We start from the raw sequence: 25,521 nt of genomic DNA on the forward strand, positions 1-25,521 counted from the left end.
CCTGTCCCTCAGCAGAGACACTGGTGGGTAACTCTAGAACCACCACAGCACCATCGTGCCCTGGGCCAGCCCCTGCCTGTGCCCTGTGCCCTGTGCCTGCTGCCAAGGCAAATGAGCAAACTGCACTTCAACCAGGGGCAAAGAGCCTCAGCTTCACACTCACCAGGGGCTGTTGCTTTGGATGCATCAAATTCCCACACTATGGCCTCTTTGCAGACACTCACTCGTATCTCCTGTGCTCTGATGGGCTGGAGGTGACCCTTGACCCCTGGGAGAGGGATCCCTCCTCAGACAGGACTGGGGAAAATCCACATCCAGCTCAGAGAGGCATCAGATGCTTCAGTTAACCCAAGTGTGGCTGAATTCCAGCGAGACCTGGCTGGGGAGGTCTCATGGGAGGGGTCGGTGCCTCCTGGGCTGATGCCAGAAGAGCTGAAGTTCTTTGATGTGGAAGATTTTAGGGAAATACAAATACTACCAGTGCAAACAGGTGCAGGTTAAGACCAGAAAAGACTTTGTCAGGTGAATGTTCACCTGGGTGGTGAGATGGGTGCAAGGTCCAGGACAGGTTGGGTACACCAGGGTTTCAGAATACACTGATTTCTTTAACTTTCCTGCTAACCTGGGTGTTCCCAACACCAAAGTAACACGGTCTCCTGTCCTTCCTGTCACTGGGACCAGGTGCATTCCTCCCCTTTAAACTGTAGGCACTGTAACCCAGAATTCCTGGTAACTGGTGGAGAGGAGCAGGCAGGGCTGGGCCCAGTTAGTCTGGTCCTTGTGGAGCTGCTGTGGAGAAGAGGGATCACACTCCTTGTGGAGCTGCTGTGGAGGAGAGGGATCACACTCCTTGTGGAGCTGCTGCAGGGCAGAGGGATCACACTCCAGAAAAGGACCTCTCAGAGGAGTGAGATGAAGCTGCCCTTGGGTCCTGGACAGTGCAGTTCCTGTGGGTGTTTTACTGGGTGAAGGATGACCAAGGACAGACCTCAAGAAGGTTTACAGTGAGATTTTTTCCACACAAACTGAATTAGATTTTGCTGTTTCATTCCATTTTCCCCTTTATCTCCTTTTGCTCTGGAGGCAATGGCATGAGCTGCTCCTCTGTGCCTGCCCCTGCCATGCCACCCCTCACCACCTCCCTGCTCCTCACTGCCACTGTCCTGCCCCGTGCCACAGCCCAGGTGGCAGCTGAGCTGCAGTGAGATAGAACAGGGCATCCCCCCTGCCCTCCCTGCACAGCACCAGGTGCTCCCCTGCCACTGCTGACTCAGGGTTTGGGCATTTAGCAAGTCAAAGTGATGTTGGCTTTGATCAAAACAGATCATAGAACCACAGCATGGTTTGGCTCAGAAGGCACCTCAAAGATCACCTTGTTCCAAGCCCCTGCCAAGGGAATGGATGCCACCCACCAGCACAGGTGCCCAGGGCCTCATCCAGCCTGTCCTGGAACACTTCCATGGGAATGGGTGAGGAGTGCTTGGCACAGTGAGGGCCAAAGGGGAGAGAGATGGGCAGAAGGTCTGACTCTTTCTGAGAGGGGTCAGTTTTTTGACTGACTTTGCTGTGTCTGGTGCCTTCTGGGTGCAAATCAGCTGAGTTTGGCTGAAGAAATGTAGCACTCCCAGGGAAGAACCAATGTGAACTGCAGTGCTCATCCCTTGGGTACTGCAGTTGTGTTTGGAACACAGAAAGTTCAGGAATACCTGTTACAAAGGAAAGGATAAGGGAGGATGCCAAAGGATAAAGTCCTTCAGGAATGCTGTGCTGGTGGTACCCACCTGGCTGTGACTGTCCTGCTGCCCACTGTGCTTCCCCTGGCCATGGCAAGGCCTCTCTTGGCCCCCAGTGCCCAGGCAGGAGGAGCTGAGATGGACAGTGAGCAGCTCCAAGATGAGTTGCCAGCCAGAAAAAAAGACTCTGAAGACTCACAAGTCCCTGGCACTGAGCAAAGCCCCAGGACACGCTGGCAGAGCTGTGCCTGGCACACCAAAGGGCACTTTGGAGGATGGCTGATGGTTTGAGTGACTCAGGCTGCAGTGGCACTGTGGGCAATGTCACAGCCTGGTCACAAATGGCACCTCTCTGGCAGCAGAGGGGCATGGCCCATCCCTGCAGTGACTTCCTTGGTGCAGGCTGTGAGTCAGGGCCATCTCCAGGGCAATGCCACCACCCCCTGACTCCCACAGAACTAAATCAGGCACCCAAGGGAAGGAGGACAGTGCCACATTCCTGGGAGTGGATTACTCAGTGCTGCCTACACCTTCCCCCTGGACAGGAAGGAAGGGTCTGTCCTGCTGTTTCCTTCATCAGCTCTGGCCAAGCCTGTGCTGCCTCAGGCAGGGAGGAGCACACGATGCTGCAGCCTTTGGTGCACAAAGTGGAGTGGTTTAAGCCTCCTCCTTGTTGTAAATGGGATGTTAAACATGGAAAGGGGACAAAGGAGCAATAGCACTGAGCTAAGCCAGTAGCTTATGTTGACAGTTTGATTAGTCTATTGGAAAGACTTCTGAGAGATTATTTAGTTACAGTGAGAAGAAGGGGAAGATTAAGACTTTCTGTCCAGCAGAAGAGGGCAGGACAATGGCTGCTGAGTGGGAATTCAGACCAGTGAAGTGCAAAGGCACAAGTCTCAAAGGAAAAACCAATGCCCCACACTTGACGCAGCTTCTCTGACGCTGTCACCAAATCCAGTCTGTGCTTCTCTAAAAGAACTGTTTGAGCCACTACAAATGAACTCCTCACCCTTGGGGTGAAAGGCTCAGAGCCTGTGGTGGCAATGATGGCCCTGCCTGGCTGTGCCAGGAGGGTTTGGTTTCCCTGCTCGCTGTGCCCATGAGGAGGGAGAGCCCTTTGCCCACATCACAGTGGCTGCCCTGGCAGAGGCAGCAGAGCAGGAGGCTGTGCCTGGGCAGAGTTGCAGCAGCTGCATCCAGCTGTGGGGGAAGGGGGATTTTGAGAAATCAATAGTTCTGATTTCCCCCCATTCACACCGAAATTCCTCTGTCTGCACTCAGGAAGGTGGCCTGGAGCTTTCAGGGGGTGCTCATGGCAGGACACAGGAGTTCTGCACAGAAGGAGTTTGAGCCAAGTCAGTAATTTGGAATAACCTTCTGGTCCCTCAGAGCTCCCAGGGCTCTCCTGCAGGGCATGGGGGAAGGACAGAGGAGGAAGGACAGAGGGATGCCCAGGCTGGCTGTGCTGACCCCCTCCCATGGGGGCTGCAGAATTCCCCAGTTCCCAGAGCACTGAGGAACCTTCCTCTGTCCCCTGCAGATTTGTTTTCACATCCTCTGCTGGATCTGCTCTATCCCTTTCTGAACCAAACAAGCTTTTTAAAGAACTTAACTTTTAACATTTCTGAGTGCTCTGGGTACAGGTCCTGTTGCAGAACATGCACAGTTCCCAAACCCCATGGGGACCTGGGAGCTGCTCCCCCCACCCCATGGCTGGTCCCCTGCCATGTCTTACAGGTTCTGTCCCCTCAGCACCTTTGTCCCACTCTCAGCTGGGTTTTGAGTCCTGAGGCTCAAGAGCAGACACAAGTTCTGACCCTCTTTCATGTCAGGCTGGGCCAGGAGCACTGTCAGGAGCTCCAGGTGTGGTGTCCCTGGGCCAAACCCAGACCATGTCACTGGTCTCTCTCAGGCCTCCTGCACAGCCTCTGCCCCCCCTCAGGGCTCCATCCCCACCAGAGGCACCTGCTCGGCAAACCAGCCCCCGTCAGGTACTTCCAGAGCTGTGCCATGGAATCCTGGAATGGTTTGGGTTTGAAGGGACCTTAAAGCCCATCCAGTCCCACCCCTGCCATGGGCAGGGACACCTCCCACCAGTCCAGGTGGCTCCAAGCCCTGTCCAGCCTGGCCTTGGACACTTCCAGGGCTGGGGCAGCCACAGCTTCTCTGAGCACCTGTGCCAGGGCCTGCCCACCTTCACAGGGAGGAATTCCTTCCCAACAGCCCATCTAAACCTACTCTCTTTCTAGCCAAAGCCATTCCCCTGCCCTGTCCCTGCAGGCCCCTGTACCTGTGCCCCAGCCCTGCACACCCCTCGAGCCCACCTGCTTCTCCCAGCTGGGCAAAGCCCTTTGGAGAGGAGATCAACATCTCTTAGACCAGGTCTTTGTCTCCTCTCAGCTCATGGACCATGTGGAGTGTGGAGCCAGGAGGACATGGCTGTGAGCTCTTGGGAGAGCTGTCCAGGCCCCTGGATGAGCTGGAACAGCAGCTCCTGATGGTGTTGGTGAAGATCTGAGGCAGATGTTGCAAAGGGGCAGCCCCTCCTCCCTCACAGGGCACTGGGCACGGAGACTGAGGAAGGACGGTGGCAAAATGACATCTTGGGCAGGGAGTCCTGTCCCCTGTGCTAAATTCCTGTGGCATTTTTTGAGTGAGGAGAATTTTAAGTAAAAGAAAATGACTTTCTGATCCTCAGGAATGGTTCTTGTACAAATCAAACTCTCTCATCACACAGAATTACTCAGTGGCCAACATCAATCCTCCAGGACTGTGTTGCTTCTTGCAGGGAGCTGGCACCAAAAAGCTTGAAAGATGGTCTGGTTGTGGCTGGAAATCTAAGCTGCCTCTCAAAGTCCTGATAGTTAAAGAAATAATGAAATTCAGAGGCTTGTGTCAAGCACAGAAGGAGGAGACAGAAGGAAGATGAAGATATTGGCTGTTGTTAAATGACTTGTGCACAGGAATTTCAATCACACAGTGCAATTAGGAGATAATCCCCTCCCTGCCAGCAGCTCATTTCAGAGGCATAATTAGAACCATGGAATCCCAGACTGGGTTGGGTTGGAAGGAACCTTAAAGACCATCTCATTCCATCCCCTGCCACGGGCTGGGACAACTTCCACTATCGCCAGTTGCTCCAAGCCCTGTCCAAACTGGTCTTGAACACATCCATGAACCTCATGAACCTCAAGAAGAGCAAAGGCAAGGTCCTGCCTCAAGGGTGGGACAGCCCCATGGAACATGCCAGGCTGGGGATGGACTCACTTTGCAGACAGGACTCAAGGAACCTGGTGGGCAAGCTGGAGCAGGAATGCCTTGTGTCCCTGCAAGGAGAAAGGTCAGATGCCTCCTGGGGCTGCATTATCGAGATTGGAACATCAAGGGATGTGATTCTTCCCCTCCACTCAGCACTTGTGGAATGCCATGTCCAGTCTGGGGTTCCCCAGGACAGGCAAGACATGGACACACAGGTAGGAGTCCAGTGGAGACCACCCCGATGGTCAGGGGCTGCTCTGAGCAGTCCCTCCAGAAAAGAGATGATCCAACCTGAATTATTATTCTCTGACATGATTCAGCAGCAGTGCCAGAGCCTGGAGTGCTGCCCCACCCTGAGTGTGCTGTGGGCTCACAGTGAGCCTGAGCTCTGGGTGTGCAGGTTCCTCCTGCAGTCAGCAGAGAACAGGCACCTGTGGGGGGTCACTGCCCATTTTCCCATGAGACTGGAGGGTGACCTACTGCATCAATCAGTTTAGGATGGAAGGATGGCTGAGGGAACCCACCCAAGACACTCAGGCTCCTTTGATGGCACTTTAAGGACATGATCCACTGACCTGTTTTTCCTGCTCACCTCAGGGGAGATTTTCTACTCTGCAGTCTGGAGATGGGCTGGGCACTGGGACTTTCCTGTGCCCACACCTCTGTCCCACACGGCCCTCACTGACTCTCCATCCCCACCAGGGTTGGATGAGGCTGAAATCACCAACCATGAAGGTGCATTGCCTTCTGGAAGGGCAGGAACCAAAGCCAACCTGCTGCAGTGGTGCTTCTCACACCAGCTGGCACAGGAACATGGACCTTTCTCACAGCAGTGCCCTGTGAGGGCCACCAGCTGCCTGGTGTTTACTGAGCAGTGAAGAGGCTGTTCTGGAAGCCTTGGATGGCACAGCCTGTGCTCAGGTGGGGTTGGGCTGTAACAGAAATTGTGATGGTGGTGAACAGGCACCCCCAAGGAGGAGCTGCTCTCACTGCTGCTGGTACCACCCTCAGAGACCCCCATGAGCTCCTTCTCTGCACACACAGATGTTTGTGCAGGTGAACTGTGAAGAGAAGGGAAGAGGCATTTGCCCTTCTGGGCAATGAGGGGCTTTTCTGCTTGAATGAGAACAGATCCAGGGGATGAGACTGGAGGGAGTGGAGGTACAGGAGTCCCTCAGGGGAGTATTCAGCCCTGCACTATAACTGTGGGTGTTGTGTGGGCAGGGAAGAGCACTAGGGATCATTGAAATACCCTCTTCAGTACCCTGTGGGACTGGGAAATGTCTGTGCAGCTGGTGGAGGAGCAAAGATATTTTGGGATTGAAGCATCTGCCATGGAAGAGGCTGGGAGAGCTGGAACTGTAGAGACAGGAGGAAAATCCATGGAGAGATGTGGTCAATGTGTGTAAGTCACTGGTGGGAGAGAGTGAAGAAGCTGCAGCCAGACTCAGACTGGTGCCCAGAGACAGGACAAGGGGCAAACTGAAACACATGGAATTCTCTCTGAACACATGAAAACTCTTCTTCACTGTGAGGGTGACAGAGCACTGGAACAGGCTTCCTAGAAATCTTGTGGGACTTGCTCCTTGGAGACACTCACAGCCCAAGTGGACACAGTCCTGGGCACCCTGGAGCTGGACTGGCCATGTCTGTCCTGAGCCAGTGTGACTGGGGGGCAGTTCCTCTCACTCCCCTCTCCACCTCTCATTTCTCCTCTTCCCTTCCTGTGTCCTCCCTGGGCAGTACTGAGATGGGAATTGTCAAGTCCCAAGTCCCAAACTTCCCAACCTCCTGCTGTTTTAACAGCCGGCCCAGGAAGCCTCTCCTTTCCCATTTGGGTTGTGTCACCCAACATTATCTGTCCAAAATCCCTCCCAAAATCCATTATCTTCCTGATGGGGGAAAGTGTCACCCCAAAAATGTCTCACATTCACACTGTCTTTGTTCCCTCATGACTTTCTTCCTCCATAAACCTCTTACCCCTGGACTTTCCTCCTTCCTTTTGTTCTGTTGCTCACTGCAACCCTCGTGCTGTGATCTGAACCATCCCAGCTCATGTCACCCCAGCTCTGCTCTCCTGTGTCCAACCAGCCTGGCAGGGCTCAGGGAGCATTTGGACAACTCTCCCAGGGGCAGGGGGGGACTGTTGGGGTGTCCTCAGGGGGAAATTGTTGGGGTGTCCTCAGGGGTGGATTGAGGGACTGTCCTGACTTGGTGATCCCTGAGAGTCCCTTCCAGCTCAGAGTATTCTGTGCTTCCCTGGAGTGGAGCAGGACAGGAGCAGAGTGCAGAGGGGCCATTGCTGCAGCACTGGTGGCCTTGGACCCTGCTGGTGACATGAGCCAGGGAGGAGCTGGGGCCACGACCCAAATGCTCCTCAGACCAGACAGGATATGAGGCACAGTCCAGCTGAGACCTTGGAGCCTCAGGTGACCTTGTGGAGAAGCCAGAGGTCAGCCCAGACAGCTCTGTCAGACCCACCCCTCCCCTGGGTATGGGATTGCCCAGGAACCCTTTGCCTGAGGAGTCCCCACAACAAAGGGACTAAGAGAGGGAGTAGATCCCTCTCCAGGAGTGCTATTCCCCCTGTCTGAGCACAGGGAGTGCTGCATCCTTCACATTATCTGCCTGTGTGTGGATTAGTGTTGCTGCAGCAACAGCACTTTGTAAGATGAGCCCATTCTGGGGAAGCTGCTCCACTTTGGGTGACTCAGGGCTCTGTCATGGTCCTGAGAGTGGTTTGGCACCTGCTGCCACTGCTTTGTCTTGGCATCACACTGGGTTTGGCACCGGGTTCTTTGCCAGCAGAGGCTGGGACGTGGGGGCTGTGGCTGTTCCCCTGCCAGGGTGAAGCTGCTGACAGGGGGTGCCCACAGTGGCTCCCCCATTGTCCCTGCAGCAGATAGAAATGTTCTGTTCAGCAATGCCTGCTCAAAGCAACGACACCCTCAGCCTGGAAAACACAATCAAGGGATTTGCCATGGGAGAGGATCTATTCTGCAGGACTGGGATAATATTATTCGACCAGGAATTTACATAAATGCATATTATTTGCATATGCAAATATAGGCTCCCAGGCTGTGACCTCAATAAACACAGCAAGATTTGCAGCACTGGAAAGCCTTTCCTCCAAAGGGCGATGCTGGGATTGGTTTGGGGTCTCTCCCTCCAAGTCTGGGGGTCCTGGCATGGCTGTGGCTCCCTGTGTGCCCTCTGTGTGCCCAAGGCCACCTCACCTGTCAGTGCTGCTGTCCCCTCCCCATCCCTCCTGCCTGGGAACCATTCTCACCCCTCAGGTTCACCCTCCTTTTCCCACCTCCTTCCCCAAACCTGGCACTGATGGAAGGAAAGGTTTCCAACCAGGGAGGAGGGGACAGGACCCTCAATCCAGAACGAGGCATCACAGAAATCATCACATGTCTCCCCTGGGCCAGTGACACCCCACTGTCACACCCCTCTGGGCAGCCAAGCCCTCCCCACGTGGCTCCATTTTGGGCTGTCCCTTTGGAGGGGCTGTGGTGGTGACTGACCTCAGGAGGTGCCAGCTGTCTGGAAATCACCCACCATGGACCACAGGCTCTGGCATGGAAAAGAAGCTTCCCAATGCCCAGATGTTGTGGGAACATCCCATAGAACCCCGTGGATGAGAAGTGCCCTGTCCATCCAGCTGTGCCAGAGTCGGGGCTGTGATCCAGGAGGGATGCCTGGGCTGCACCTTTGAGAGTCCTTCACTGTGCCCTGAGAGCAGGACTGAACCCCAGGGATGGTTCTGCTCCCAAAACTGCCTGAGGTCACCCTGATCAGGGTGAACCTGGCCTGGGGGGGACAGGGGGGCCATGGGCACTTGGGCTGCCCATCCTGGGCACTGAGGCCAAGACTGAGGCATTGGTTCTGTCTCAACTGGAGGAACTAGATCTTAAAGTGTTTTATATCAGATCCAACATGGAAAACCCAAATTGAATCTTCTGGAAATCATATCTATAATTAGTCCTGGTGGTTTCTTGGGGTGAAAAATGAGATCTCTTTACTACTGAATGCTCATGGAGAGCAATGAAGCACTTGGAGTGGAGTGTTCTGGACTCTAGAAAGGTGTGAGGCACAAACTGCCATGAATATTCCAGAAAAGTTGGCACACTGGGTGTGCTCCAAAGGTCAGTGTAGATGGAGCTCTGCCTCCCCCACAGGTGATCTCAGATGTCTTGGAACCACCATTAGACACAGGGCAGGGGTAGAAGGTGGCTTTTCCCTGTCCAAGCAGGTTCCAGCAGGGATGGGGTGTGGGATGCCCTGAGTTGGAGGCTGCTCTGGATATCCTGTCTGAGGACTGTGAATGAAGTGATAGTCAGTGATTTTCTCACCCCTCAGTATTTGTAGCCCCTGCAGTTTTTCCTGGGAACATGTTCACCACCTAATGGCACACTTCTCTCAGATAATTTCAATCCCAAGGGTCAGTAATTCCCCTGAGCAGCAGCAAGAAGCCTCAGGATGAATTTAACAGGAAACAACTCCTGTGGGAGTCTTTGGGCCAGTCCAGACAGGACAAGAGGTGAGAAATGTGCTTCACGCTCCCCAGAGGAGAGAGGGATATCAGCAGCATAGGGAGGGGACTGAGACCTCCAGGAGTGGTTGGTCCTGGAGCACGGATCCTCTTGGCACCTCCAGGGAGGGCCTGGGCTGGAGATTCAGACGGGGGTTCTCTGGACACTGTGGATCTCACTCCTCATGGGCTGGAATGGGAAGCCCTGTTGACCCAGGAATGCTGGAGGTTGTAGATGCTGCTGTCCCTGACCAGCAGCGTGTCCTGGGGCCAAGGAGGCCAGTGGGATCCTGGGGGGCATCAGGAAGAGCATTGGCAGCAGGTCAGGGAGGGGATCCTGCCCCTGTGCCCAGCACTGGGAGGCACATCTGCAGGGCTGTGCCCAGCTCTGGCTCCTCGGGACAGGAGGGACATGGAGCTCCTGGACAGGGTCTAGGGGAGGTGACAGGGATGCTGAAGGGCCTGGAGCAGCTCTGGAAGCAGCAAAGGCTGAGGGATCTGGGGCTGGGCAGCCTCCAGAGCAGAGCCTGAGAGGGACCTCCCCATGGCTGGTAGTGCCTGCAGGGAGGGGGCAGAGCATGAACCAGGCTCTGCTTGGGGGGCCCAGCAATGGTACAAGAGGAACAGGCAGGAACTGATGCCCAGGAAGTTCCACCTGAACATGAAGAAGAACTTTGCTGGGCAGTGCCCCAGCACTGACCAGGCTGCCCAGAGAGGGTGTGGAGTCTCCTCACTGCAGGTGTTCCAGAACTGTCTGGACACCACCCTGTGCCAGGTGGTCTGGGAGGGCCCTGCTGGAGCAGCGAGGTGGGACCCACTGGGGTGGTCCCTTCCAGCCTTCCCCATCCTGTGATCCTGGGATCCTGTGATCCTATGACTGGTGACAAGGGGGAATTTTGGAGCCTTCCCAGAGGAGGTGGCTCACTCTGAACTGGTGCCCTGTGTGACAAATTACCAATCACCCAAAGAGCTGGGGAAGAAGGAGGAGGTGGGGCATGTTTGGAGTTACATTTGCCTTCCCAGGTAACCATGAGGTGTGATGGGTTCCTGCTTTCCTGGAGGAGGCTGAACTCCTGCCTGTGATGGGAAGTATTGAAGCAATTCCTCATTTTGCCTTCCTTGTGTGTGCAGCTTCTGCCTTCCCTATTAAACTGTCTTTACTTCAAGCCATGAATTTTACTCTTTTCCCCTCCTGATTAACTCCCCCATCCCACTGCAGGGAACAAGCACCTCCCTGGGGCTTGGCTCCTCCCTGGCTTAACCCACAAAGGTTTCTGTGTCCTGAGCAATAAATTTTCCCTCACCACACTCTTGTCATCATTTCTGATCTGCAAAGTCTGTCCTGCAGTCACTTGGAGTTACCTTTCTCCAAGTGGAAAATCTTAATATTGTCTCTTCACCTGAAGTTCTTGAGCCCTTCCAGTCCCTCATTCCTGGTGGGTTGTTGCTGTGCTTTCCTCATTTTACAGAACCATTCTGGGAAAAGCAAGTGTAAACTTGCAAACAGACCTTGGGATGCAATAATAAAAAATAAATAATGACCAAAATAGTGACATTCTGCTCAGGGCAAAAATCCAGCAGAGTTCCTACCAGATCTTCCCTTCATTTGCCATCCAACATGGCCCCAAAACCCTGTGAGGGAGCAAGAAGGTGCAAAGCTTGTAGGTGAGCAATTCTACTTGTTTGTTACTGAGCACTGAAGACCCAACAGTAAAGAACTGACCAAAATAGTGTCTGTTCCCAACGTGGTTGCCATAGAAAGTCTAACCTGTCTCCATGCTGGACAGATCTGGGACCTTTTCCCAGTTCTCACTCTTTCATGGGCCTGTTTATTGTTCGCATTATCCAGTGAGTGTCACCCACTCTTGTCCTCTGTGGTTCAGTCTTTGTGCTGGACCATCCTGAGAAATGGTTCATTTGCAAACATCACCATAAAACCACAGAACTTTCATGGAATCACAGGATGGTTTGGGCTGGAAGGGATCTTAAAGACCACCCAGTTCCAACCCTTGCCCTGGACAGGGACAACTCCTGCTGCACCAGGTTTCTTCACCTCACTGTTCTGCCATTACCACCCTTCTCAGCACACTGGACACTGTGTGTTCTTGGAAAACTCTGCTGCAGACTCCTCACCAATGTCAGAAAATACCTTTTCCATATGTTTTAACAGAAAATCTGACCTGGACTCATAACCTTTCGCCCCTCCAGAGTTTTTGGTCAGGAATAGAGAAGTATCAATCTGAAAAATTCAACCTTTCCTTGCAGGTTTGATTATTGTGGAGAAATTTCTTCTTTTTAATCTGGGTTTTTGCCCTGGCCCTCTGCAGCTCCACTGAGCACAGCTGAGCTCAGAGCACCCTGAGAACCTGGTGGAGGGATGGGGACCCTCTCTCAGGGGACACAATGTGTAAGGCCAGCAAAGCCTCTTCCTGGAGCCTGACACGACTCAAGAAACACAGATAAAAACACAACCCCAAAGCAAATGTTCTCTAAAAATGCTTCTCTGCAGAAGTTTCTGATGGAATTCCCTGCAGTGCTCAGTGGAGGTTTTTCCACCCTCAGTTGTTCATTTCTCATGGGTTAGCAGCAAGCCTTGGACTCCCAACATCCAAAACCACACCAGAAAGCTGATTTTCCACCCAGCAGCAAAGCCAAGGCACACCTTGAGCCAAGGGCTCCTCCAAACTCCAGTCCAGGACAAGCCTCCCCAGCTGGCACCAAGCCTATTTTCCCAGCCCGGCTGTCTGGGTGTTGGATTAAAGGGCTGAATGGGTTTAGGGAGCAGACAACTAAACCTCAGGCTGGGTGGACACCAAAGACTCAGAACTCCTGAAGCATGAAGGCCATAGGCAGCATGTCAGGAATTCTGTTGGGAATTCAGCTACAATCCCTGGAGCCAGGTCTCCTGCACTGGGCCAAACAGGAGCAGTTCCTGCAGTGCAGGAGCAGCAGTGGGATGTGGGAGGCACCACCATGGCAAAGCACATCTGCCTCAGCCTGGGCACGTCTGCACATGGAGTCACATCATCTCTGAACATCTGGGAGGACTCACCTGAGTCCTCTGGGCATAAAAAGTTGGTTTTTGAGAACTTGAAGAACTTCAAGAACTAGACCCCTGAGTGTGCAGGTGATGGTGCTGTCCCCAGGGTGTCTCCCTGGTGTCTGGCTCCTCCTAATTCTCCTTGTGGTGCCTTTGCCCAGCTCTCATATCTCTCCCCAGAGGCTGCAAAGGGCCTCACCAAGGTATGAGGTCACTGTCCACAGTAAGAACATCACAGACTCAGTCCCAGTGGACATGGGGAGGGGCTTTGGTAGAACAGCTCCACACCATGATCCTCAGCACTGCACCACTGCTGGAGGCAAAGGCTCCCTTTTTGTAGGGCTTAAATCAGCTCCCAGAACCTTCCAGTGTTCTCACTGAACCAAACAGAAGCAGCAGGACATTCCTTGAAAGAGCCACAAATGAGACCTTTGCTTCTGGAGATCTTATTTTTAGATTTACTGAGAAAAAAAAAAGACCAAACCGAAGTGAAAAGTGCAAATATCCAGACAGCCCTGGCTTGGAGTTCTGCATTAACTAATTGTCAAGGAGACATCAGAGGGGTTTCATTAAAAGCTTGCTAGAAGTGAGTGGGTTGTTCCCAAAACTAATGAGGCCAAAGCACCTGTTCTGCAACGATCAGTGAGAATTTAAAAAGACAAGTGAAAGGTTTTGCAACAACAAAAACAAAGGAAACCCCCCAAACCTGTAAGTATTGGAAGCATCAGCAGTGAAGGGAAGCAAATATTGGGGAATCAGAAAAAAAGAGAGCAGTGATGAGGGAACTGCAGAGCTGAGAGCTGGGATAGCTGTGCTGGGGCTGAAACCTGGGCTGGGACTGAAAGGGGAATTCCTACAGGAAAATAAACGATTTTGTGAGGTCCAGGATAAGGCTGGGCCCAGCTGTGGGTACAGGCAGGGGATGGGACTGCAGACACCTCCTTGTCCTGCTCTGCCACCTCCATCCAAGGAACCAAACTGGCACTGGGCTCATTTTACACTCTGCAAGTGCAACCTGGGTTGCAAATGTGCCACTGGCAGGGAGCAAAGCAGCAAAGTGCAGGTGTGTCTGTGGGAGGGGAGCAGGGAGAGGCTCAGTGGCACTTGTCAGGACTCCACCAGAGCTGTGAAAAGCTCCTGGGACATTTTTCAAGCATCACTGCAAGTTTCTTAATTATAAGTCTTCATAATTTCTAGAGAGTAACTGCAGGAAAAGTGAATAACTATGAGATATAGAAATGGGATCAGAATAAAAAGAATTAAGATTTCAACACCTAACACTGACCCCTCCTGCTTTAAACTTGGAGGGTCTGCTGTTGAAGAGGTGGAGGAAGATCCCCTGTGGCTGAGCCAATGTGATGCCAGAGAGGAGCAGGGAAAGTGTTTCTTATTCAAAGGTGAAAGGACTGGGAAAGGTGCCAGTTCGACTCAATTAGATTTGTAAGATTAATTACAACCAGACAGGTTCTGCAAACTGTGGAAAAGACAAATTAGCAAATCAGGAAATGTGTCTTCAGAAAAGGAATGAGAGGCTTTGGCTCCGTTATCAGAGCAAATTTGCTTTCCTAAGTGCAGCCCTTCCTTGTGCCAGATGTGGCAGAGCAGCCCCAGTGGCAGTGCTGGTGGGCACCAGTTCAGCTGTTCAGGGGGATGTTCCACTCCTCAGCCTGGGCAGTGCCAGCTCTGGGCAGTGCCAGCCCCTCCAGCCAAGGCTCCCAGCTCCCTCCTGAGGGTATTCCCTTGGCTCCCCTGCCCCAGCCCCTGTGTCTCCTGCCGGGCTGGGGGTGACCTGGAGATGGGGATCTCTGCCTGGGGACACCACTGGATGGGGCACATGGTGTGGATTTGTGAACCACCACTGTCTTACCCTGTGCTTTACAAATATCCCCAGTTTTGGGCTTAGTTTGGATTTTTTAGGGAGCCCTGGCTATGTTCCCAATCAAATGATAAGAAAGAGGGGGGCCCCTGGAGTGGAAGAGCTGAGGGAGACTCAAGATAAATGTAGTTCTAAGCTTTCTTTTCAGGTATTACCACAGGAAAAGCTGCAAATCACAATGTCCAGGTAGTGCTGAGAAGGCACTAAGGTCAGTCATAGCCTTTGCTCCATCCAGACATGGCCTTTTTCCTGAAAACTTCAACCAAACAACCTCAAATAAAATATCCCAAGATGAAAAGCTTTTCATTGCACACACCACCACTGTAATGTTACCTCCAAACCTCAGTAATATTAAGGTACTTCCATTTGTAAATCCTAAAAGTGTATCTCAGATCAGGTCAGCAAAAACAAGATTGTATCTGCCAAGAGAAGGCTAAAATTCATCTTCAGGGAATGTAGGGACCATGAGCTGTAACTGGCTGCATGTGGCATATGTACTTTTTACAGCCAAGTTCCTGACAAATCCTTCCCAATTCGTGTCCTGTAGGAAAATCTCTGATGGATCCACTGAGTGGTGTTGGGAACTGAAGAACAAAGCTGTGGACATGCAGGAGCAGGTGAGCATCAAACCTGTCTCATCCCCAAACCAGCCAGTGAAAAACAGGAGTCATTGGCTGATCCACCTCCTGGGGGAGGAGAAGGGAGCAGGAGAGTTCATCCCTGACCTGAGACAGACTTTCTGGAGCTCTGCCTGGGGGCGTTGCACACGGCAGGATCCTCCCCTCCTGGGACAGACATTCCATCCCAATCCCTTGCTGTGGATCAGTATTTCAAGATGTAGCTCATAATTTTTCAGAGCTGTGTCAGCTTTTGTCCGATTTCCATCCCAAGCTCCATTTAGAGCCATTGTCTTCAGGACACAGAGTAGGATTGTACTTAAACAGAGGAGGAACTCCAGACCTCTGGGCTTTTAATTCCAGGTTCCACTCCATGTCCTGGGACATGATCATAACCACATGGACATGAATAAAATCCACAAATCCATCTTCTAAAAGCCTTTGGTATGAGCTTCATAATGATGTAAAAATGAGAATAGTTGCTCAGAAGTATTTCTTGGAAGAGCAAAGGCCTTGACTTTCATCTCGGGCTGTGGATGTGTCCATGTTGGTGAGGTGCTGACTCTGATCCAGAGTTCTTTCTTTTGTAATGCTCATATTTATGTGCTGTCACACCTAAAACCAGCCAGATGCTGCTCAGTGGGGAGAGGGCAGGCAGCAGCTGCCAAGGCTCCTGCCAGACATGCCAAGGATGCTGCACCCAGGCCTGGCAAAGGTCTGAGAACAGGCTCCAGCTGAGCCAAATGGCCACAGATACCACTCTGGCTCAACACAAAGCACAGCAATGCCATGGACAGTGGCAGAGAGTGGCAGCAGTGAGACAGGGCTCAAAACACCCCTCTGACCCTCTGGTGGGGATTTTCATATGGGTCAGAGGGGCAGTGCCCTCCTGTCCACACTGAGTATCTGTGACAGAAGGACCAACAGCCTCAGAGCCTGAGGGGCCCTTTCTGCAGGACTGGCAGAGCTGCTGGTGGGCCTTGGACCCTGACAGTGCCAGATGTGTTTCAGCTGGCACATGACAGAGATAAGTAAAAATGCTGTGCATCACACCTGCATGTTTCCAACACACAGCACAATTATTTCATATTTAATGTTTGTTTTTAGCTCTTTCAAACTGACTGCTTGGATGTTTTCCTGCCTTTCCATACAAAATCCAGCACTGTTAGACCTGGCAGGGGAAGGTCCTGACCAGCACCACTGAGACCCTGTCACCACTGCCAGGTGGGGCACAACCTTCTGCCTCCTGCTTACCAGCCCTGTGGAGAGTGTTGGTTTGTCCCCAGGACAGCAGTGGGAACCAAGTGCCCTCAGAGTGCCAGCTGAGGGGTGAAAGTGCACTTTAAGAGTCAGAGGTGATTTAGTGGCTCAGAGTTGTGTCCTGGGGCTCAGGGTGCCTACAGGGAGGGATGTCCTGGGCTCCCACACCCAGAGCAGAGCAGTGACTGAGCTACAGGAGCTCAACGAAGACAGATCTAGTGAGAAACATGAGCTAAAGACATGCCAAGACCTGGCTGGGGGATCAGTGCCTGGTGCTTGAGGTGGGCACAGGTGAGGAGTAGTGCAGAGCAGGGGTGGATGAAGAGCCATCGGGTTCACCCTCAGCACGTGGTGTGTGGGGCTGTGTGCCACTGTCACCTGGGGCTGCACATCCATGGGGGTTGCTCAGCTGTGCTGAGGGGCTGATGAAGGCACCACCCCTGTTAGACATGACTGAGTAACCCAGGGCATGAGGGACCTTGAGGATCATCTCTTGTATCAGATAATCTCTGGCCTCAGCAAAGGGAGAACCACAGTCACAGAAGGGATGGCTGAGAGGATCTACCAGTCGAAGCTCCTGATCAGAGCAGGACACCCCTGATCAGAGCAGCCTGGGGTGGGCAGGGCTTCATGCAGTCCTGTGAATGTCCACGGACAGCTCCTCCTCACCTCCACGAGCACCTTGCTCAGCCCCATCCTCACCTTTTAACATCTCAAGGTATGGCAACTGCCCCTTGTCGGATTGTTTGGCACTAGAGAGGGAAGAGCAGCTCTGTCCTATCTGTAAGAGCCCTCCAAGAAGACCCAGGGTGAGCAGCCCTCAGCCTCCTCCTGGTCACACTGCACCAGCCCAGGTGCCAACACCTTTCCTGTGAGCCACATGCCCCAGGTCCTTGTCACCCTGGAAGCACCCACTGGCCACACTCCAGTTTCTCTAGTAGGGTGACACATCTCAGCACAGCATTACCAGGGCCCCAGGTGGCACAAAGAGGGTGCCAACTCCCCTGCACCTGCTGCCCACGCTGCTCCTCCCAGTGCAGCCCAGCCCAGAGCTCAGTTTGTTTGGGATGAGCCCAGCTGTGAGTTCATATTCCTGTTGGAATTCCACCATCACTGTTCCCTGCCTGACTGTGCTGGTTTGGAATTCCTCCCTGACCACATCAAGGGCAGTGCTGGGGAGGAGAGTCAGCAGGTAGGACAGCTGGCATGAGAATGCCCAGGTTTGTGGCCTCCAACATCCCCCACAGCCTGAGCCAGCCCCGAGCTGAGGGTGTCAGGTGGCCACAAGCACCTCCTGAATTCCCAGGGCTCTTCCAGGTCCCTTCAGGAGTTTCACTTTGCCAAATGTTGCTTTTAGGGAAGGAGTCAAATGCAAACCAACCAGTTTGCAACCGAACTGCCTCAAAAGCTCTCTGTGACCACTTAAATTTATTTCCAAATTTAGGTACAGAATGGTACCAGAGATTTGTGGCTCAAGGAAGGAGCACTTGTAAGTCTTCTGTGAGTCAGAGCCTCCTCCCTGTGCCCATGTGGCTCCAGGCTCTGCTGGCCCTGCAGGGCACAGGGGTCACTGGGGCTGGGCCACTCCAGTAGATGGGAGTGGGTAGATCTTGAGAGAGTGAGACTCCTGATATTCAGTGGAATGTGGCATTTCTGACTGCTCTGGCCTGTGCTGCTCCAGCAGCAGTTTGAGGCTGTCACTGGACGCAGACCTGCCCTGCCCTGTGCCATGGCAGGACTGGAACAAGATGACCTTCAGGGTTCCTTCCAACCCAGGTCGTTCTGGGGTTCTGTGCAGGGCAGAGAGAAAACCACCAAGACCTGCCACCTGGCCCTGGGAAGCCTCTGCCAAGCTCTGAGGTGTGCTGAGTTTCATGAGCCTGTTCATCCTTGGCATCTCTCCCCTAGCAATGGGCAGTGCTGCCCATGTGGCCTGTGCTCAGGACAGGGGATGGAGCTGAGCTCCAGCTCTTGCTCTCCTGGCATAGACCAACCATCCCTGTTGGCAGGGGGGCGAGATGGGTTCCCACTGGTCACGTCTGACCACCTTTCAAACCACAAACCTCTTTAAAACCACCAGATTCTGAACACTTGTGGTCATTAGTTGCTGACAGCTGTTTTCATGAGCAGTCACAGGTCACCCAACATCCCTCCTTTCACTGCCCCTGCCCTCCCTGCAGTCCCCAGACAGGTCCTCCTGCAGCCCTGGCAGCTGGGCTGGCACACCCCGTGGGTGAGAAGTGGCACCCACCAGTCGCTGGTGAATGACAACACCCCTCCAGCAGCATCAACAAGAGGTGACATGGTTTAAGCATCAGCTCTCCCAGCCCAGAGCACCCTGTGCCAGCCCAGGCTGCTGAGGGGGTGCTATGCTTTGGGTACCAGAGCAGCCCCTCTGGGCTTGGCACATGTGCCATGAGCTCCATCTGTGCCAACCTCCATCACCACCTCAGCCATTCTCATGGAGTCTCAGCACATCCTGAGCTGGAGGAGACCCCCAAGGACCATCCAATTGGATGCTGCACTGCAGCTGTACCCCTTTGGAATAAATCTGTAAGGGTCTCTACCAGGACACAGGCAGGCTGCAGGACAGAAGTGTTTGGAACCTTCGGAGAATGGAAACCCAGAGGGTGAAAGCTCCCATTTGTTCCAGCAAGAGCTGAAGGACACCAGGCACATGTCACCTCAGGCTGCAGCTACAGATGCTCCTCACACACAGGTTTGCCCTCAGGAGGAAGCTGTTCTGGGTCTAGTGAGAACATGTGTTTGAAGTTGCTCCCTGCCTCTTCCTCAGGGCCCAAGGCCACTGGGATCCTCAGCCAGAGTCTCCAGTTGCCCCCAGAAACATTCCAGAGGGACACAAGTAACATCTAATAACTTCTGATGGACAAAGCCACTCTTGCAGTTGTCATCTGCTTAGAGACAGGAGAGTGCTGGATGGGGAGATGCACCTGGGGACAGTTCTGGCAGTGACCCATTAATGCCACATCCTGAGGAATGGGCAGAGGAGTGAGGTTTAATCTTTGACTCCCTTTTCACACCAATAAGTCCAAACCTTTCTCCTTTCTTCAGGCTGGTGATACACCAGAGGTTTTCAGGACTTTTCAGGGAATTATGTCCATGGAAGAGGAGAGCATTTGGGTTTCTTCTCAGTTCATGGGTGGAGTCGTCCCTCTGATTGTCCTTTTCAGCCCCTGCACATGTATCAGCAACCTGGGAGCGATTTCTAGCTGCTTCCTGGGCCACAACCTCTCTGTTGGCCTTCACTGACACAGCTCTGACCATGGGCTGGATTTCCATCTGAACTCTCCCAGTAAAGCCCTGGGCACACCCATCAGTCTGTCCATCCACTGCACTGACCTGTCTGTCAAACCTTGGTGCTCCCCAACTCCAGTGACTCAGACATGTCCTGTCATCCCTTGTGTCTACAAAGGAGTTGGGATTAAAAAAGACTGCAGATGTTGTTGGTGTTGCCACCATCCCTCCTGTTGGTCCCTAAAAAGTCTCTTGGCATGAACCAGGACTGTTGCCTGCGTGTCTGGGGTGTCATCCATGGCCCTGCTGACCATTTTGCCTCCATTCCTGAGGGTCAGGAAGAGCAGAAGTCCTGTTCTCCATGGCCTCTGCACATCTCCCCATCTCTTCCTCCTCTGCCTCTTTCAGCAGCAGCAACCCAGACAGCCCGAGTTGGACAAGCATCTGAGGAAGCTTTGTTGGCCTCAGCTCCTCCTGTCAGCACTCCCACAGGCAGCATTTAACTGACCTTTTCCCATCTGTGCCCCATTTGTTCCTTTGCTCTGCTCTAATAGGATGGGAGCACGTGAAGAAGGGTTGGACCTGTGTCAAAATACCTCCCCTGCTCACTGAAGGTTACATCCCAAGTCTGTGCCGGTCTGGACCTCACTCAGAGCTGGTTGGTGGGGACAGGGAGATGGCAGGGGGTTGCCAACAACAGGCTGGTCTGAACCCCCTCTCTTGGCTCTTCAGCTCAGCAACTACACCCTCCTGCTGCCACCAGTGAGTCTGGACACTGAACTCTGGATTTGCCCCACAAATCCTTCCCTTTGGGTGCCATCTCTCCACACTGTGCCCTGTGTCCAGCACTGAGGGTGTGAAGGACCTTCACCAGAGCAGGACCCACCTCTGGTGTGATGGTGAGGAGCTGGAGGGCTGCAGTTGTGCTCTCCTCCCTCCAGACAATGTGACCACGTGGACACATCCTTCCCCAGCCCCTCAGTAAAATACAACTCTCCTCACCCTCAGCAGCTTCATCTCTCTTTGCCTTTATTCCTGCCACAGCACTGCCACTGATGCTGTCCTTGCTGGCATTGTCTGGATTGTTCCAGCCACCCCAAACCCACTGCCAAGGTTCTGAGAACCTGTTCTCATAGCCCTTCTTTTCCCTGGGCACATTGTCATCACTCCAGGAATAAACATTTTTCCTGTTTATGTCCCACAGCAGAAATTATCTGTCTTGCTGTTGCTGCCCAAATGTTCCCTGTACAGCAGGAAAACACCCAGGAAGGTGCCAGCAGGACAGGGCTGTGCCTCTCAGCACCCCTGGGCCCTGCAGGTGACCAGTGCTCCTGAAGGGCTCACATTCAGCTGAGCTGGGTTAACTGGGGCTGGGGAAGCCCAGAGGACCCCCAGCCCAGCCTGGCCCAGGGGGTGCAGATGCCCAGCACAGGGACTGGGCTGATGCTGTGCCCCGTCTTTGCTTCCCGCCCCCTGTTCTGGGACAGGCTGAACCTTGGAATTGAGGCTCATCCCCCAAGGGCTGCTCTGAACAGTCCCTGCCTGGAGATCAGAGGATCCGGAAGACAATTGGAAAAGGATGTTTTTTTAAGAGTATAACTCACACCATGCCAGAGCTGTATCACACCATAACCCCCAGGTACCCAGAGAAGCTTTTGGAAGCCTTGAGTGGCCCAAAGGAGGCATCTCCCTGCTGTGCCGTGGGAAGCTTTGTCTCTGTTTCAGCAGCCATGGAGCCCTGGCCCAGATATTCTGCCCTCCTGCTCCTCAGCCTTCCTGAAACCTCCAACCCCTCCAGCCCTCCATGGGGCATCTCACCCTGTCCCTGCAGCACAGCAGAGACTCTCTGGACCTTTGGTGCTGCCAGAAGCTCCCAAACCCTGCAAACCCTGGATGTGCTGACTGCAATTCAGCGTGTTGCCTCCCTCCCTGCCGTGCCCCTGCTGCCTGCCTGACATCTCTGTATTGTTCATTTTGCGGTGAGCTCGTAGGGTTGGAGAGGGTGAGGGCTTGGGGCACACACCTGGGTGCAGCCTTTGCTCCTCGAAACACGGACAGGCATTTTGCTTCCAGGGACGATTTTTCCTTCACAGGGTAAAACCAGACCCTTTAGTCAAGGTTTCTGTCCCTCGCTCAGAGTCAAACCTCTCCGAGGTTCGCGCTTTAAACGCTGATTTCCCTCAAAGCCTGGGGCAGGTCCGGAGCTGGTGATGTCCCGGGATTGCTGATGGCACGACCAGGTGGCGGTGCCCGCTCCGCTCCTGCCCTCACACCGCCCGCACCGTGCCCTGTCACACCGCCCGGTGCCACCCGCCGGTGCCAGGGCAGGGCAGGGCAGGGTCTGCAGCGATCCCAGCGCTGCTGTCGGAATCGGGAGCCGGCCCTGCCTCGGCAGCCACGCTCAGGGCGAGGGAATCATTGAATTCTCCAGGAAAACCTGCTGTGATTTAGCCATTTCATGAACCTGCAGAGCTTTTAAACGCTTCCTGAGCGGCGACTTCTCATTGTATTCTCCGTCTTTCTCTATGGAACGGCACATTTTCAGTCTCAAAGCCCACGGTAATAAAATGGATTATTTTTAAAAAAGCGTTTTTCCCTTCTCATTCCTAAATATTCCCAGCGATGGCAGCCCATTCCCAAGTTCACTCCCACCTACTTCTTGCCATCTCCATGTTGGCACAGAAAGGATCTAATTCAGCCATAAAGAAAGAGACTTTTCTGGAAAGGTGAAAAACCCCCCAAGAATCTGAGTGGCACCAAATGCCACCATGTCCCTCTCTGCCATGGGGACCCTCAGGCTCAGCCCCTGCCTGGCACACACAGGAACTTAGGGAGAGATATTCCAATGAGAAATCCGACATAAAGGGGAAAATGAACCAAAATATTCTGTTATGCAACTCGCTATCTGCTGGTTTCAAACCACCTGATATGTTTTATTCTCTTTTTTTCATTCTAAAGTCCTTCTAATCAAGTTCTTTTAATGTATTTATTTCTAGGGTGTTGTATTAATTTTTAAAAAAAGTAACTCACGTTACTCATCAGCCACATTCTAAAATATAACCAATTCTTTTCAAAAATATTTTTCTCGTTGGTGCAAGGAAATTCATGTCATTTCCACAATTAAAAGAAACCAAATCCACCTTGGAGGAATTTTGCCGAGGAATATTTTCTCAGGTGCCATTTGTGTTCTTGCCTTATTTGCTGGACTAAATTCACATGACAGAATACAACAAAAGAAGAGAAAGAAGTCCAAAAATCGCAGCAGCCAACATGAAAATAGAATTAAATGTTGTTTTTTTTAAAGGCTCAACTGCAGTTTAATGGAAAGGAGGAAAATCCCAGAGACAGAGTTGTGCGAGAGGCAAAATTCCCATTGCAAAGGACATAAAGCCTCATCCTTTCCCGTCTCAGCCAAAAACCCATTGCTTGGTGTTGAAAATGGAGAAATTAAGAGTGGTGGAGAAGCCTCCATTTGTGCAAAGGGAAACCCTTTCAAAATCACCCCCAAACTTTTCATTCCTTTCATTAATTGCAGGTCAAATATGAAGAAATTATGCTCAGAATTATGCCGAAAATGGAGAAATTAAGAATGATGTGGAAGCCTCCATTTGTGCAAAGGGAAACCCTCTCAAAATAACCCCCAAACTTTTCATTCCTTTCATTAATTGCAGGTCAAATGCATAGAAATTATGCTCAGAATCACCCAGCTCAGCAGGGCAGGGGCTGGAAGGGAACACTCGTCCACACAGCCCCCATGGCTAATAATTAATGAATTCATTAATCAATCATAGGAAGAGGGATGGGCGGGGGGAGGAAGGAATCTTACCACCAAATTGGGTACCCGGCTAAGACCTTTGTGCCACTGAAGAGAAAAGACAGCATTAGTCCAAGCAGGTGGTAATCCATCAGTCCAGGCTGGTGCAAGGGGGAATCTCGGCGAAGTTTTCAGAAAAACATGAAGTGCAGAATGAAGAATCCCCTCCAAGCAGGAAAAAAAAAGAAAAAGAAAAGAAAAAGGGAAAAAAAGAGTTAAGCCAAGTCCCTGGTGGTGGTGTGGGGTGACTTTCTGGCTTGTCAGAAACACACCTCTCCAAGCCTTTCCCCCGTAGATCATCCAAAAGCGTCTATTAAAAAGTGCAGGGCTCGGGGATGTCAGCAGGCGGCCAATCAGGGCCCAAGGTGAGGGATGAGCCTCAGCCCAGGGCTGTCAATCACCTCCTCCCCCTCCACCCCACAACTTTGTTCCGACCCTGCTGCCACAGCAGCCCTCGGAGCACTGCACTGCGCTGGGGCACTCAGCCTGGGCGGCATTCGGGATTTTAAATTTTTTAAAATTTTTCCCCCCAATTTCACTTGGAGCTCTGGATGCTCAGCCCCTGCACAGGACCCTGCAAGGTAAAGGTGAGGGGTGGTTGTGGTGAGGGGTGGCCGTGGTGAGGGGTGGCCGTGGTGAGAGGTGGCCATGGTGAGGGGTGGTTGTGGTGAGGAATGGTTGTGGTGAGGGGTGGCCATGGTGAGGGGTGGCCATGGTGAGGGGTGTCCCTGGTGAGGGGTGGCCCTGGTGAGAGGTGGTTGTGGTGAGGGGTGGCCATGGTGAGAGGTGGTTGTGGTGAGAGGTGGTTGTGGTGAGGGGTGGCCGTGGTGAGGGGTGGCCCTGGTGAGGGGTGGCTGTGGTGAGGGATGGCCCTGGTGAGGGGTGGCTGTGGTGAGGGATGGCCCTGGTGAGGGGTGGCCCAGGTGAGGGGTGGTTGTGGTGAGGGGTGTCCCTGGTGAGAGGTGGTTGTGGTGAGGGGTGGCCATGGTGAGGGGTGGCCATGGTGAGGGGTGGCTGTGGTGAGGGGTGTCCCTGGTGAGGGGTGTCCCTGGTGAGAGGTGGTTGTGGTGAGGGGTGGCCATGGTGAGGGGTGGCCATGGTGAGGGGTGGCTGTGGTGAGGGGTGGCTGTGGTGAGAGGTGGCCGTGGTGAGGGGTGGCTGTGGTGAGGGGTGGCTGTGGTGAGGGGTGGCTGTGGTGAGAGGTGGCCGTGGTGAGGGGTGGCTGTGGTGAGGGGTGGCCATGGTGAGGGGTGGTTGTGGTGAGGGGTGGCTGTGGTGAGAGGTGGCCGTGGTGAGAGGTGGCCGTGGTGAGGGGTGGCTGTGGTGAGGGGTGGTTGTGGTGAGGGGTGGCTGTGGTGAGAGGTGGCTGTGGTGAGAGGTGGCTGTGGTGAGGGGTGGTTGTGGTGAGGGGTGGCCATGGTGAGGGGTGGCTGGGGTGAAGGGTGGTTGTGGTGAGGGGTGGCTGTGGTGAGGGGTGGCCATGGTGAGGGGTGGTTGTGGTGAGGGGTGGCCGTGGTGAGGGGTGGCCATGGTGAGGGGTGTCCCTGGTGAGGGGTGGCCATGGTGAGGGGTGGCTGTGGTGAGGTGAGGGGTGTCTGCAATCAACCTCAGCCAAGCCTGGAGTGACACACAATATGTTCTTCAGCTGGAGAGGCAGGTGAGCACCAACCCCTGCTAATGGGGGCACCCAGGGGCAGGATAACCCTCTGGATGTTTTGGTGTGGGCAAAACTGGTTCCAAACTCGGAAGGAAGTCTGCAGTGCCCAGGTGTGCAGTGGGAGGGTAGCGTGGGTGGCAGTGGCAGCCTGGGTTTCTGTGGGGGAATATGTCATGTCATGGTGACAGGGGTCAGGCAGATAGATGGGAATGTGTCCCATGAATGGGTTTCTTGTGAAGTGCATCCCTGGAAGAAGGAAGATGAAAATATTATCAAAAACCCACATGCGAAATTATTAAAATATCATAATCAGTTTCTTGTTTTGCAAGTAGACCCAACAAAAGTTTTCCTCAAAAATCCTTGTTCCTGGATAGAGACCCTGTTTTTACAGTGGCTGTTGTGTCAGAGGAGCAGGTCTGGGGGATGACTCGACAGAATGGGACAAAGAAAGGGGAGAAGCCAAAGAGGTTG

The 25,521-nt window shown here is 53.2% G+C and overlaps 1 protein-coding gene across 1 annotated transcript in view; it reads right to left on the reverse strand.

Moving 5' to 3' along the window:
• WNT3 (Wnt family member 3) overlaps window positions 1-23,485 on the reverse strand; it is a 50,440-nt gene extending 26,955 nt beyond the window's left edge. Inside the window, exon 1 of the mRNA XM_071577365.1 lies at window positions 23,406-23,485. Coding sequence (XP_071433466.1) covers window positions 23,406-23,485 — 80 coding nt within the window. The remainder of the gene's footprint in view (window positions 1-23,405) is intronic.
• Between the last annotated feature and the right edge of the window lie 2,036 nt (window positions 23,486-25,521).

Source organism: Pithys albifrons, chromosome 25 (assembly GCF_047495875.1).
Source record: "Pithys albifrons albifrons isolate INPA30051 chromosome 25, PitAlb_v1, whole genome shotgun sequence".
Taxonomy (NCBI): domain Eukaryota; kingdom Metazoa; phylum Chordata; class Aves; order Passeriformes; family Thamnophilidae; genus Pithys; species Pithys albifrons.